This window comes from Aquarana catesbeiana, linkage group LG01 (assembly GCF_042186555.1).
Source record: "Aquarana catesbeiana isolate 2022-GZ linkage group LG01, ASM4218655v1, whole genome shotgun sequence".
Taxonomy (NCBI): Eukaryota; Metazoa; Chordata; class Amphibia; order Anura; family Ranidae; genus Aquarana; species Aquarana catesbeiana.
The window spans coordinates 833579744-833595111 of record NC_133324.1 but is presented as its reverse complement, the minus strand read 5'-3'; the positions used below and the strand labels follow the sequence as shown (position 1 = coordinate 833595111).

Here is a 15368-nt window from a genome sequence, read left to right as displayed (position 1 = left end):
ATTACCCTGTCAAGACCATATAAGCCTAGGAATCATCTCCGAATAGGCCAGAACAGCGTGAGGGAATAATAGTTTAAAAGGGCACAAGTCCCTTTTCATCTCCCAGAGAAGATCCCATGTCTTTATTTTCCCAACATCATTAGCCCCGGCGTGAATAATTAAAACGTCAGGCAAGGACCAAATACTTGACAAATAGATCAGTTGGTCTCTAACATTCCTCCATCAGACCTCCAATGCCCCACCAAAGAATCTGGAATACATTAGAGTTCAAACCTAAATTGGCAGAATAAGTCCTGGTCTCAGCTCGATTCTTGGCCCAATAAATAAATGAGTGACCAACTATCCAAATTGTTCGCTTGGATGAACCTGAAAAAGGAACAGAATTAATCAGCAAGTTGGGACAGATATAAATGTTGTACCTATCACTATCCCAACGTCCCACCTATTTAATATTAGCAGGGGAGAAACCTAAATGATTGGCAGTTGTGGCAGCACCAATCCTAAAGGAATGGGAAGTAAAGTGGTAACTGGAAAGATTTAACTTCTTGAGACCTGAAGAAAGAATAGCCGAAAAAACTGGGTAACTTGTGAGTGTGGAAAAAAACGTCAAGAATGAAAAGGGAACCGTGGCACAAAGGCCTAACCGACACATCGGGATGCATTGGAAACAGGACATATAGCCAAATTTGAAGCACAGAATAAAGTAATACAGACTTGGTGAGTCTGTTTTAGATCCACTAAAGCAGTGGTCATCAACCCTGTCCTCAGGGCCCACTAACAGGTCAGGTTTTATGTATTGCCTTGGGGAAATGCAGACTAGAATACTGCAATCAAGGAGCAGCAAATGATATCACCTGTGATGTATTTCAGTTATCTTGCAAACCTGGCCTGTTAGTGGGCCCTGAGGACAGGAGTTGATGACCACTGCACTAAAGAATATTTTAATATAATTAACATCAAAAGAGACATGGGAAGATAACAGCTGGATGACGATTTATTTGGAGCGGTAAATTCACCTAGTCTTAACGCTCTAAAGAAGGCTAAAGTAAAGGCAGATGGAAACAGCAGAACCTCGAAGGGAAAAAACAGACCACCTCAAGAATTGAGATGAGACTACCCAGTAAATCAATGGATATAGGATGTCTGGTGTCCAAACTCGGGCGAGATTTCTTGAAACACTTCAGAACCTGTGAAACTTGATAAAAGAATATTTAGGCTAGGAAGGCCAGCAAATTTCAAGAAAAGGGATATTCCTGCTAGTATTTTATGTATTGAGGTCGGAATGAACTTAGAATGCATTAATAAGGACACAAAAGAGAATGCCACATACACATCTACTTCTAATGGACTACTTCATATTAGAGCAAAAAGGCCATTTGTACCAGGAATTCATGTAATCCACCCAGGTCTTTACTGAAATTTCTTGAGGGTGGCAAATATCAATCCCAGATCAAGCCCCAAAGGAAATCGATCGGATCTGCTTCTGGAGCCAGCTCTCGGAACCTACAAAACTGAAAACGGGATAACGCATCTGCTATTTAATTCTCAGCTCCGGTAATAAATGTTGCCTTTAAAAATATATTAAGCCTCATGAAATGTAACACAAGAAAATCTGAGTAATTTAACAACCAATTCTGATCTAGAGGATAACTGATTAATTGCATATAATACACCCTTATTATCTGCGTGCAAGAGAATGCACTTATTCTTGAACATATCACACCAGATAACCACCGAAACTACCACTGAAAATAGTTCTAGTAAAACTAAATTATGTAGAAATTCTGAATTCCTCCAACTCCTGTGCCATTCAGCAGCACACCAGTGGCCTTGCAGAAATGCACCAAAGCCTACAAAGCCGGTGGAAAATTTTAGGCTGAAGTCATCGGTCAATTCTTCCTGCTATATAGTAGAACCATTAAAACTGCTCAAGAAAATATAGCAAATCTTTAAGTCTTCCTTAATTTGTTTAGAAAGAGTAATATGTGCAAAGGGATTTTTAATGCCCCTTGTAGCGAGAGCCAATAGACGAGAAAATATTCTAACCACTGGTATCGCCCTAGCCGCAAAGGCGAAAAGACCAAGAAGGGGTTGGATTTCCTTTAGCAAAGCTTTATGCCTGGCCAGGAAGGAAGTGATTATGAACTTCACACGGACCAATTTATTCATAGGTAGCTTGAACTGCATATTATAGGAATCAATAATAATTCCAAGGAATTCAATAACGGTGGTTGGGAGCACTCTTTTTTTTTCCTGTGCCAGCGGGACCCCAAATGATTTGCAGATATTGAAGAAGCAGGATAATGACTCATAACAACAGATACTTGAATCCGGGAGGCGTCATCTAAATATTGAAAGAATCCACCTGTCGATGTATTTTTGGAAAGAACCCATTGTAAAAAGATAGGAAAGACTTCAAAGTAGAAGCATGACAACGAAAAGCCCATAGGCATACATTTATCGAAGTAAAATGAGCCATTAAATTTGAAAAACCAGGGAATTGAAATCCATAGGGCGTACAGGAAGAAAGCCGATTTTTATGTCTGCTTTGGCTAAGAGGGCTGATTTACTATAGCGTCTTAATAAAACCAAAGCCTCATCAAAAGATGTATAGGATACAGATGCCTCCACATCTCCAACCTTGTCATTAAAGGACCTATCGGGGGATAGGATAAATGGTGAATTAAACGAAAAGCCCCAACTCCTTTTTTGGGACTGGACCTAAAGGAGAAAGTCTAAAATCTGAAAAGGGGGTGGGGGGTGGGGTCTGGAGACAAAGGACCAGCTATCCTACCTTCTTCAATTTCTGGGATGAAGCAAGACTGAACGCAAATTTTAACAGGTGAGCAACTCTTACGGTTAAAAGGAACCAGCAATCCTTCATGGTAGTATTTTTGCTAGCATCACTGGTGTGCTGGCTTTAGATAGCTGAGTCATGGTTTTTCAAGTGAAGTGATGAAGTGGAGGCTTTCTTAAAGCATCTAACAGCTGGGTGTGCCCAGCTACAGTACAAACACTCGTGTTTGTAGTTGAATAAATACCGACACTGGCCTTCATTGAATGTGAAGCAAAAGCCTTTGCGACATGAATTTTGAATAAGGCTGGATTTTTGTGGAATGAAGGGTTTTTGTGGTAACATCAGGTTCAACCATAGTCGCACATCTTTAACTCCCCCAACTTAAAGAGGGGTGGACCGAAACTTTTGTCTAAAGTTTTTGTCATGTGTACCAGGCAGTACCACCAAAATGATGAAACGTTTCTGCTACAATATCCAGATGCTGAAATAACCCTTAACATTTTTCAGGAAAACCTTTACCCAAAACTTCAGCATAAATGCAGAAGGTTTGAACCCATTTCTGAAAAGTTTTTGGTATGTCCCTCCTCCTATCTTTCCAAGTTCTTCCCCCCCCCCCCCTTTTTTTTTTTTTAATAAGTTTTAACTGGAAATTCTTTAGATGCTGGCAACAAAGGCAGCAAATCCATGAAACTTCCCTTCCAAATGTTTTTAAGTGAAAAAAAAAAAAAAAAAATATATATATATATATATATATATATATATATATATATATATATATATATATATATATATATATATATATATATATATATATATATATATTTATTATTATTATTTATTTGTAAATTTGTATGTTGTAGTCAGGGTACCTTTTTTTTTAAAAAAAAATCGGCTTCATAATTCTGGACAAGCTGACAACTAGTACTTTAGTCTTGTTCTCCCCAGAATACAGTGAGGTGGAAAAAAGTATTTGATCCCCTGCTGTACATTTAGTACATTTGCCCACTGACAAAGAAATGATCAGTCTATAATTTTAACGGTAGGGTTATTTTAACAGTGAGACACAGAACAACAACAAAAATTATCCAGAAAAACGCATTTCAAAAAAGTTATAAATTGATTTGCATTTTAATTAGTGAAATAAGCATTTGATCCCCTATCAATCAACAAAATTTCTGGCTCCCAGGTGTCTTCTATACAGGTCGTGCTGAAAGCACTCCCTTAACCACTTCCGGACCGCCGCACACCGATATACGTCCTAACTTTGACGTGGGATATTGTTGTTATGGCAGCAGCTAGTTGCCATAACCCCGGTTTCCTCGTGTTCGGCCAGCGGTCCAGTTTCAGATGAAAGTGGTCTCTGCAACGGATTCGCAGCAAGATCACTTTTATGGGCGGCGGGAGAGGTGCCACCCTCCACTGCTTACCGGATCCATCGGTAGCGGTGGAGGCAATCGGATCTTCACCCTGGCTGGGCATGGAGACGAGTGAGGGGAAGATGGCCCCCACCCCTCTCCATAACGATTGCAGGGCGGAAGCGACGTCAAAAAGTCACTTCCGCCCACACCTCTTAAAGGGCCATTTTTTAAAATTTTTTTAAATGACAATTTTTTTTTTTTTAATTGCATTCAAGTGTAAATATGAGATCTGAGGTCTTTTTGACCCCAGATCTCACATTTAAGAGGTCCTGTCATGATTTTTTTCTATTGCAAGGGATGTTTACATTCCTTGTTAATAGGAATAAAAGTGACACAATTTTTTTTTTTTTTTTTTTTTTTAACAGTGTTAAAAAAAAAAAATAAAAATGTGAGGTATTGCCGCAATCAGTAGAGCGAGAGCAATAATTCTAGACCTCCTCTGTAACTCAAAACGTGCAACCTGTAGAATTTTTTAAACGTCGCCTATGGAGATTTCTAAGGGTAAATTTTTGTCAGCATTCCACGAGCGGGCGCAATTTTGAAGCATGACATGTTGGGTATCAATTTACTCTGCGTAACATTATCTTTCACAATATAAAAAAAAAGATGGGCTAACTTTTTACTATTGTCTTATTTTTTTAATTAAAAAAAGGTTATTTTTTTCCAAAAAAAGTGCGCATGTAAGACCGCTGCACAAATACAGTGTGCCAGAGTATTGCAACGACCGCCATTTTATTCTCTAGGGTGTTAGAAAAAATGTATGTTTGGGGGTTCTAAGTAATTTTCTAGCAAAAAAAAGTTTTTAACTTGTAAACAACACATCTCAAAAAGGGGCTTGGTCCTTAAGTGTTAGAAGGAAGTGCTTCTAATCTCAGCTCGTTGGCTGTCTAAAAGACACCTGTCCACAGAAGTAATAAGATTTTAATCTCTCCACCATGGCCAAGACCAAAGAGCTGTCCAAGGATGTCGAGGACAAGATTGTAGACCTACACAAGGCTGGAATGGGCTACAAGGCCATCGCCAAGCCGCTTGGTGAGAGGTTGACAACAGTTGCTGTGATTATTAGCTAATGGAAGAAGCACAAAACTGTCAATCTCCCTCAGTCTGGGGCTCCATGCAAGTTTTCACCTCGTGGAGTTTCAGTGATCATGAGAACAGTGAGGAATCAGCCCAGAACTACACAGGAGAATCTTGTCCATGATCTCAAGGTAGCTAAGAGCATAGTCACCAAGAAAACCAATTGGTAACACACTACGCCTTGAAGGACTGAAATCCTGCAGCGCCCGAAAGGGCCCCCTGCTCAAGAAAGCACATGTACAGGCCCGTCTCAAGTTTAATGAACATCTGAATGATTCAGAGGAGAACTGGGTGAAAGTGTTGTGGTCAGGTGAGACCAAAACCAAGCTCTTTGGCATCAACTCAACTCGCTGTGTTTGGAGGAGGAGGAGGAATTCTGCCTATGATCCCAAGAACACCATCCCCACCGTCAAACATGGAGGTGGAAACATTATGCTATGGGGGTGTTTTTCTGCTAAGGGGACAGGACAACTTTACTACATCAAAGGGACGATGGATGGGGCCATGTACCGTCGAATCTTGGGTGAGAACCTCCTTCCCTCAGCCAGGGAATTGAAAATGGGTTATGGGTGGGTATTCCAGCATCACAATGACACAAAACACATGGCCAAGGCAACAAAGGAGTGGCTCAAGAAGCACATTAAGGTCCTAGATTGGCCTAGCCAGTCTCCAGACCTTAATCCCATAGTAAATATGTGGAGGGAGCTGAAGGTTCGAGGTTACCGAACGTTAGCCTCGAAATCTTAATGGCTTGGAGAGTATCTGCAAAGAGGAGTGGGACAAAATCCCTCCTGAGATGTGTGCAAACCTGGTGGCCAACTACAAGAAATGTCTGACCTCTGTGATTGCCAACAAGGGTTTTGCCACCAAGTATCAAGCCATGTTTTGCGAAGGGGTCAAATACTTATTTCACTCCATTAAAATGCTAATTAATTTTTATAGCTTTTTTGAAATGCGTTTTTTCTGGATTTTTTTTGTTATTTTGTCTTACTGTTAAAATAAACATACCATTAAAATTATAGACTGACCATTTCTTTGTCAGTGGGCAAACATACAAAATCAGCAGGGGATCAAATGCTTTTTTCCCTCACTGTAGCTGATGGGCGCTCTGGGCTTTGTCTTTTTAGTACAAAGAAGTCATACATAGAAGATGGCAGATAGAAGAGGGGTAGTGCAGAGGAGGCACCAGGATGCAAAGTTAGATGGCGGAGTTAGATGTTAGAATGTTCTGTCCTGACAGCTTCAGAGTAGGGCTTGTGCGGGCCATTCTTGGTGTTTGCTGTTTGTCATGCCTCCTCTTCTCTCTGTGCCTGTCAGTTAGAACTATTAAAATCTACAATATGTCTTGTAGCTGTCGGACAGCGGTGGGATTAGGGAGGGGCATGCTGTCGGCCACGCTAGCCTTAACTACTGCGGCACAGATTTAAACAAGACCAAGTGCTATGTGCACTGGGTCACCTGGGGGCTTCAACGAGGATTTTAAACACCCTTGCAGTTCAATTGAGGAGGGACTTTTTAGGTGCCAAACAGAAGTGACAACTTATCACAAATGGCAAAATCTATTCATAATTTTATTTGATAACAAATTTAACTACTTAAGGACCGGAAAAATTTCCCCCTTAATGACATTTTTTTGAGATACAGCACTGGGTCGCTTTAACTGACAATTGCGCGGTCATGCGACGCTTTACTCAAACAAAATTGACATTCTTTTTTTTTTTTTATTCCCCCACAAATAGAGCTTTTTTTTGGTGGTATTTGCTCACCTCTCCGGTTTTCATTTTTTGCGCAATAAACAAAAAAGAGCGACAGTTTTGAAAAAATAAAACAACTATTTTTATACTTTTTGCTATAACTATCCCCAAAAAAAGTAAAAAAAAAAAAAGAAATTTCTTCATCAGTTTAGGCCGGTATATTTTCTTCTACGTATTTTTGGTAAAAAAAATCGCAATAAGTGTATATTGGTTTGCGCAAAAGTTATAGTGTCTACAAAATTGGGAATAGATATATGGCATTTTTATTATTTTATTTTTCGTAGTAATGGCGATCAGCAAATTTTTTTTTTTTTTTTTTTTTTTTGCGGGACTGCGACATTGCGGCGGACAGATTGGTCACTTGACACGTTTTTGGGACCATTGACATTTATACAGCGATCAGTGCTTTAAACATGCACTGATTACTGTGTAAATGTCACTGGCAGGGAAGGGGTTAAGACTAGGGTGCAATCAAGGGGTTAAATGTGTTCCCTCCTGTGTGTTTTTAACTGTATGGGGAAGGAACTGACTAGAGGAGGAGACATATCGCTGTTTCTGCTTAGTAGGAACAGATAATCTGTCTCTCCTTAGTAGGAACAGACAATCTGTCTCTCCTCTCCTGACAGAATGGGGATGTGTGTGTGTGTGTTTACAGTAATAGCAGAATTCAACGTAAGCATATTTACATTGGCAATAACAGTCCAGTCATCTGGTTGTTTAGGAGTTACATTTATACTTAAAGTGTAAGTTCATCTTTACAGAAAAATCTGTAAGGTGAACCTACAAAGGACCCCCTCCTCACCCCCCCCCTCCCAATCCCGCTGACCTGGAGTGTGGCCATCTCCCGTTATGAGCCCTGGGGTTAGAAATCCCACTCGGCTTTCTCTCTTCTGCTTCCCCGCTGACAGAGGAGGGGCTATGCGGGTTCTGATTGCTCGGAGCCGACCAATTAGAATGCACCTAAACTTGCCTCCTGATGGGGTACATTTTGGAGATTAAGCTGAGGGGATTTCTAATGGGGCTTACACATGGTCGGACTTTTTGACCGGACTGGTCTGACTGACCAAATCCGGCAAACAAACCGATCGTGTGTGGGCTTCACCGGACCTTCAGCGGACTTTTCCAGTCGCAAATATGACGGACTTTAGATTTGGAACATGCTTCAAATCTTTACGTCGTAACTCCGTCGGACCCAGAACTCCGCTCGTCTGTATGCTAGTCCGACGGACAAAAGCCGATGCTAGGGCAGCTACTGGCTATCAACTTCCTTATTTTAGTCTGGTGTACGTCATCACGAACGAATCCGTCGGACTTTGGTGTGATCGTGTGTAGGCAAGTCCGGTCGTTAGAAAAAAGTCAGTCGAAAGTCTGTCGGACAGGCTGTCAGACTTTTGTAGCTGAAAAGTCCAACCATGTGTACACGGCATAAGCCCCGGATCGGTAAGGCCGGGGCTCGTAACGGGAGATTACCGTGCTCCAGGTCAGCAGGACTGATGGGGGGGTGGGGTGGGGGGGGGGGGGATCATGTGTAGTTCGCCTTACAGATTTTTCTCTAAAGGTGAACTTTACCCTTTTAAGGAAAAAAAAGGTTTGTACCTTGCAGTTCCCCTACACTCCCGAGTTAATTGCTCATTTAGTCTAGAGGATTAAGGAGTAAACACCTCCCAGGCTCCCTCCAGCACTGTGGCGGCCGGTCCCCTGCAGCTGCTCTCTAAGTTGCAACCAGCATTCTCAATGTACCAGGTTAATGTCCTATGGTGTTCAGTGATGGTGCGGCTCCGTCCACCGGCCAAAGATTCTGCCAGAGGTGAAAAGTGCCAGAGCAGGCCTGAAGTGAGGAATCCGAAAAGTGAAACTACCTTTGAAACTCTCGCCTAGACATAACACATAGCAATAAACACTTGCAACGTGGGATGGAGGGGGCCTTCATTACAAGGGTGTATTTTTTTTTTCCCTTTTTTGGAGTCTGACTTTAAAATGTATTTGGACTTTGTCTGATTCTTAAAAAATTATTTATTGTTCTGTTAAGTCATATTTGCTAACAATCGCTTAAAAATAACAGTTTGCCATCCATTTCTTCCATACCTATTTAATAGGGATGCACTGATACCACTCTTTTTAGCTACGAGTACCAATTTTATTTATTTATTTATTTATTTTTTTAAGTACTTGTCGATGCCAATTACTGATACCTATTGCTGGCAATTAAGGATATCAAGATGAAGAGGAGGAGGGTCTCTATCATCTATCAGTGTGTTGCGTAATATTACCATCTGGCTGTGACCAAGTCATGAAGAAACGCAGCACTGCTGGCCCCACAGCTAGGAGGACCATGCTATTATCCCCACCGATCTGCCATCCCATCCTTCTCTTCGTCTTCCAGCACTACAAATGTCCTATTTGTTATAATGAATGCCTCTCCCCTCCTGCCCCTGAGCTAAGCACCAATCATGAATATCTACAGAGCCTCACCTTTAAGTCCCACAGTCCCTGAGCACAGCTATCACCGTCGGGACTGCTTGTGTCCCAGGTGTCCAGAGGAGGTAGGTGGCTGTGGTGCCCGGGCATCGGTGCTGCTTTCCTTTGGCTGGCAGCGGGGAGGAGAGCTGATCCATCACATCCTCCCACTCACCAAGCTGTCAGTGCATGTTAATGAGAGCCCGTGATCTGCACAGACCAGGAGAGGGGTGGAATCTGTGATACCACACCTCAGCCTCTGCATCCTTGGATGCTGACATGTTTTATCATGGCGCCCCCTACTGGTCAGTCCACCCCTGGTTTTGTTTACACTTCAGCTGTCAGCAGGTGAACCCTGCTGACAGTTGAATGAGTCATCGATTGTTGACCATAATTGCCAGCATTCTTTTGTTTACATTTCAGCTGTCAATGGGGGCATCCCACTGACGCATGACAGAACCGAGCCTGAAGGTATCGGTGCATTTGCAAATGCTTAGTATAGGCATCGATATTGGCTGCATGACATGTTTGATTGCCCTACAAACTTTTTGGTGACTGGCAATCTTTTAGGCCTGTATTATTTAACAAGATGTTGCTTTTTCCCTAGAACATTTTGTATTAACCAAGGCTGTGTGGTTTTTTTTTTTTTGGTACATGTTTTTACATGTCTTTAATTAAATCTATTGTGCATCAGCTTCTTTCAAAGTGTAAAAGCTAATTGCTGGCAGTTACAAAAAATTCTGTGCAGCAATTTTTGTAAATGTCATCCATTGTTTTAAAGAGCAGAAATCCATTCATATACTTTTCATCTGTCATGCAGCAAATTGATTAATTGTACATTCTTTTTTCATGCAATGAGAGGTGTCTTTTTTTAATAAATAGTTCTTTTATGGGTCCTTTTCTTCATGAGTCTACTGCATTATTTACTAGGAAAATAAGTTCTTTACTTTTTGTTCTTTGTCCTTTTTTCCTTCTTTTAGATACGTTTAGAAATAAGAAATTATTAAAGGAATACAAGGAATTTCTAGGAACTACAAAGGTATGTATGCATGGTTGAGCTGTTAAATCTAACTCCAATATAGTTTAAAGAGAGTAAAAAAAAATCAAGGCTTAGAAATGTCTAGATATTTTTTTTTAAATGTTTTTAATGTTCCTTTTGTGTTTGCAAGTATTGCTAGCTTGACTTGTGTATCTTATTTTGTAAGCCTACTGAAAACTAAGATTGTGCATTCAGTGGCTTCTGCTGACTATCAAGGATACTGGCAAGATATCCAACTTGAGATCCTACAAAACCTTCATTGAAAAAATAAAAATGATATATAATCTCTCACAAAAGTGAGTACACCCCTCACATTTTTGTAAATATTTTTTATAATATCTTTTCATGTGACAACACTGAAGAAACGACACTTTTCTACAATGTAAAGTAGTGAGTGTACAGCTTGTATAACAGTGTAAATTTGCTGTCCACTCAAAAAACACACAGCCATTAACCACTTCAGCCCCGGAAGAATTTACCCCTTCCTGACCAGGCCATTTTTTGCGATACAGCACTGCGTTGCTTTAACTGACAATTGCGCAGTCGCACGACGCTGTACCCAAACAAAATTTACATCCTTTTTTTCCCCACAAATAGAGCTTTCTTTTGGTGATATTTGATCACCTCTGCGGTTTTTATTTTTTTGCGCTATAAACAAAAGAAGAGCCACAATTTTTAAAAAAACACTATCTTTTACTTTTAGCTATTATAAATATCCCAAATTTAAAGTTTAGGCCGATATGTATTCTTCTACATATTTTTGGTAAAAAAAATCACAATAAGCGTATGTTGATTGGTTTGCACAAAAGTTATAGCGTCGTCTACAAAATAGGGGATAGATTTATTAGATTTATGGCATTTTTATGTTTTTATTTTGTATTTTTTTACTAGTAATTGCGGCGATCAGCGTTTTTTTTTTTATATCGGGACTGCAATATTGCGGCAGACAAATCGGACACTTTTGATGCATTTTTGGGATCAGTGACATTTATACAGCGATCAGTGCTATAAAAATGCACTGATTACTGTATAAATGTCACTGCCAGGGAAGGGGTTAACTGTGATCCCTAGGTGTGTTCTAACTGGGGGGGGATGGGACTGACTAAGGGAGGAGACCGATTTGGTGTTCCTACTTAGTAGGAACACACAATATGCCTCTTCTCCCCTGACAGAAACGGGATTTGTGTTTTTACACACACAGATCCCGGTTCTCACTCTGTCACGCCCAGGGGAGCCAACCTTTCTGCAGTATAACTGTAAAGGCTGGTCGGGAACCGGTTAATGTCTTAAACCGCTGTCAACAAAAGTGAGTACACCCCTGAGTGAAAAATTTCCAAATTGGGCCCAATTAGCCATTTTCCCTCTCTGGTGTCATGTGACTTGTTAGTGTTACAAGGTCCCAGGTGTGAATTCTCCCAACCATCCAAGAACGGTTGACAAACAATGCCTCCACTGTGCAGTTTGTTTTGCACTGGCCCTGATTCTCGACTTCTGGGGTCCCCCGGCGGCTCTCGCGGCTCCTCCCCACATCAGCTAACCCCCTAGGAGAACGCTCTCCCTGGGGGGGTTACATTGCAGGCGTGCTCCCAAGTCCAGCATTTGCGTCCTTAGACCTGAATGCCAGATGCGGCCCCGCCCCCCGGTGCCCGCATAACTGGATTTGATTGACAGCAGCGGGAGCCAATGGCTGCGCTGCTATCAATCTATCAAATCAAGGGCTGGGATCCTGTGGAGAGAAGGAGAGTGCATCTCCGCCGACGGAAATTCGGGGCTCAGGTAAGTAAAATGGGGGGCTGCGGGGGCGGTCACTGCCAGGTGTTTTTTCACCTTTAAGGCATAGGATGCCTTAAGGTGAAAAAAACCCAAGGGTTTACAACCCCTTTAATACTATTAAGAACTTATGGTCGATCCTCAAGAGGCGGGTGAACAAAAAAAAACCCCACAAATTCTGACAAACTCCAAGCATTGATTAGCAAGAATGGGCTGCCATCAGTCAGGATGTGGCCCAGAAGTTGATTAACAGCATGCCAGGGTGAATTGCAGAGACCTTGAAAAAGAAGGGTCAACACTACAAATATTGACTCTTTGCATAAACTTAATGTAATTGTCAATAAAAGCCTTTGACACTTATGAAATGCTTGTAATTATACTTCAGTGTACCACAGTAAACATCTGACAAAAAGATCTAAAAACAATGAAGCAGCATGCTTTGTGAAAATGTAATATTTGTGTGATTCTCAAAACTTTTGTCCATGGCTGTATATAAATATTCTACTAAGGTGCCATAGTTGTAACCTCTGCTGAGGATATACTGTTTGCATATTGCCACCTTGGTATAAGGGAAGTCAGTCAACGTTTTCAACCATTCTCAATATGGGTCTGAAAGATCACCAATGAGTCATACAATTGAACCCCTCCAATATAATGGAAGGGTAAGGCACACTCCGTGGACAGCAGAGAGGGAGTGGTTATCCCTTTTAATATATCTTTTGCTGTGGTGACCCTTTAACATGCTAATGCGGCACCTGACATCACATTCTATTTAGCAGTGTGCCCGTGTCCAGAACCCACAGACAAGTCTAATGTCCTGTTGCAGGCCCAGAAATCTATATATTGATTATAACATTGCATGATTATTACTGAATTTTGCCTTCCCTGGAGTTCCCTATTAAAGCCATAGCATTGTTGCAGCTTGATGTCCATAGAGACGTACCCTTCACAGAGAGACATACTCATCAGGGTTCATGAACTAGGATGGGAAGGTTTCTGGTGGTGTTACTGAAAGTGTCCAATTTGATGCCAGCTTAAAGTATAACTAGAGGCTTCTTTCTATAACTTCTTTTTTCTATTTTGTGTTTTGGTTTTGAATCGAGTGAAGAGGGATTAGAGCACTTGTCAGTTTTTTATTGCTGTCTGTATCCGAGTTAGGGAAATTCACCGTCTCTATTTGTCCAGTTCACCATTATCCTTGTCATTGAAAGTAAAAGAATGTCCCAAATTTTGGTTTGTCCCCAGAAAATTAATAGATTCATTAATAAATCTTCCAATGGGGACACTAGTTCTGGTGATCTGGGGGTCCCCAAAGAATTTCCTCACTTCCTGTTTGGCTATGGGATAGGAAGGCTAGGCCTGATCCTCCCCATTGGTGAGGACTAGGGGCGAGGTAAAAAAGTAAATAAATAAAAAGAGAAGGAAAGGGGAGAAGCAAAGAGTAAGGGAAGAGGACCCACAGGGTCCAGACGAAAGGTGTGAGATGAGGGGCACTGGGGGTCCAGACAGACTGAGAGTAAAGCACTGTCTAGATTCAGACCAGTGTTGTCGCAGACTCTCAAAAATATGGCATTGATGTCATTAAGTATTGAGGTAAGCGTCTCGTGTACCATGGCCCTCATAAGTCATTGCTTAAATTGTCTGTAAACCCTTACATATACCCAGTGAAGGGTATAGACTAGCCTCAGGTCATACACAGAGTTGAAACAAATCCTCCTACATTGGTACCTATCTATCTGCAGTCTTCTCTTCTCTACTATTATTCAAGGTGCTTAATTTATAAGATTCTCTGAGAGTGCAGAAAAAAGAGGGCAGAGAGCTCAAGTTATACTCTGCAGGACTCTGATAGCTGTTTGGAGGGAATAGACATACCACCCTTCACACAGGAACAGAGCTGAGGCAGTCACTCAGCTGGAGGTCCCTGCTTTGTCACCTTTTTGTTCTCTTGTGTCAGGAAAACTTATCAGAAGTGATTCATGCTGATAGAGGAATGAAGCAGCAGACAGAAACGACACATAGTGCTCTTAATTGAGATAAGTACACACTATAGAGGGATATGTTTTGTTCATATTTCATGTCTGAGGTTTACAACCAATTTAACCGCCCCAAAAAGGAAGACTTGTTGGTGCCAGACTTTCGCCAATGTCTGACGAGCAGCCAGGAAAGCAAAGCCCACCAATTTCTGCTGGATCCTGGAAATAGTTGAAATGGGTTTATGTAATAGGGCTTCCCGTGGACTACGGGCCAGGGAGATATTGAGGACCAATCTAATAGTGTATACCAACGGATTGCCTTGGGGCAAGTCCACCAAATAAAAAGTAGGGTGCCCCGTTCATGACAGCCATTGAAACAAGTTTTGGGGCGTGTTAGAGACGAGCCAGGATAAACTATTGGGAGTCGTGTATCAATGTGAAAGCAACTTGAACGCATTTTCTTGGCCTAAGATGTTCTTGTAGCATTTGGAGGTGACAAGCCAGACGTTGTTCCATGCTGCCCGGTTCAGGGTCTTACCTAGGTCGCCCTCCCATTTAGCTACATAAGGGGGCTTTCCTAATTTTTCAATCTTTTACTAAAGCCGACACCCTTCCTGAATATGATTGGGGGATTCTCACTTGTGCGGAGCAGTCTTTATACTCAGCTACACACGGAGGATATTTAACTGGAACTCCGCCAGGATCTATTCATTTGTTTGAAATGAACAGAAGTTCACTTCACTGCCCTTCACTTCATTCGTGGTAGTTCTCTGGCGAACATGCTTAGCCAAGTACAGTGCCTTGAAAAAGTATTCATACCCCTTAAAATTTTCCAAATTTTGTCATGTTACAACCAAAACGTAAATGTATTTTATTGGTATTTTGTGTCAGACCAACAGAAAGTGGCACATAATTGTGAAGTGGAAGAAAAATTTTATAAGATTTTCATTTTTTTTTTTTACAAATATGTGAAAAGTGTGGCGTGCATTTGTATTCAGCCCCCCCCCCCCCCCAGTCAATACTTTTTTAGAACTACCTATTCACTGCAATTGCAGCTGCAAGAATTTTTGGGGGTGTTTCTAC

The 15368-nt window shown here is 41.4% G+C and overlaps 1 protein-coding gene across 4 annotated transcripts in view; it reads left to right on the top strand.

Annotated features, from left to right (window-relative positions):
- The window catches only part of SLC30A9 (solute carrier family 30 member 9), a 137327-nt gene that overhangs the window by 54545 nt on the left and 67414 nt on the right, over positions 1-15368 (top strand). For all 4 annotated transcript variants that reach the window (XM_073608511.1, XM_073608513.1, XM_073608510.1 and 1 more), the window contains exon 7: positions 10484-10542. In XM_073608511.1, the coding sequence (XP_073464612.1) occupies positions 10484-10542 (59 nt within the window). The remainder of the gene's footprint in view (positions 1-10483; positions 10543-15368) is intronic.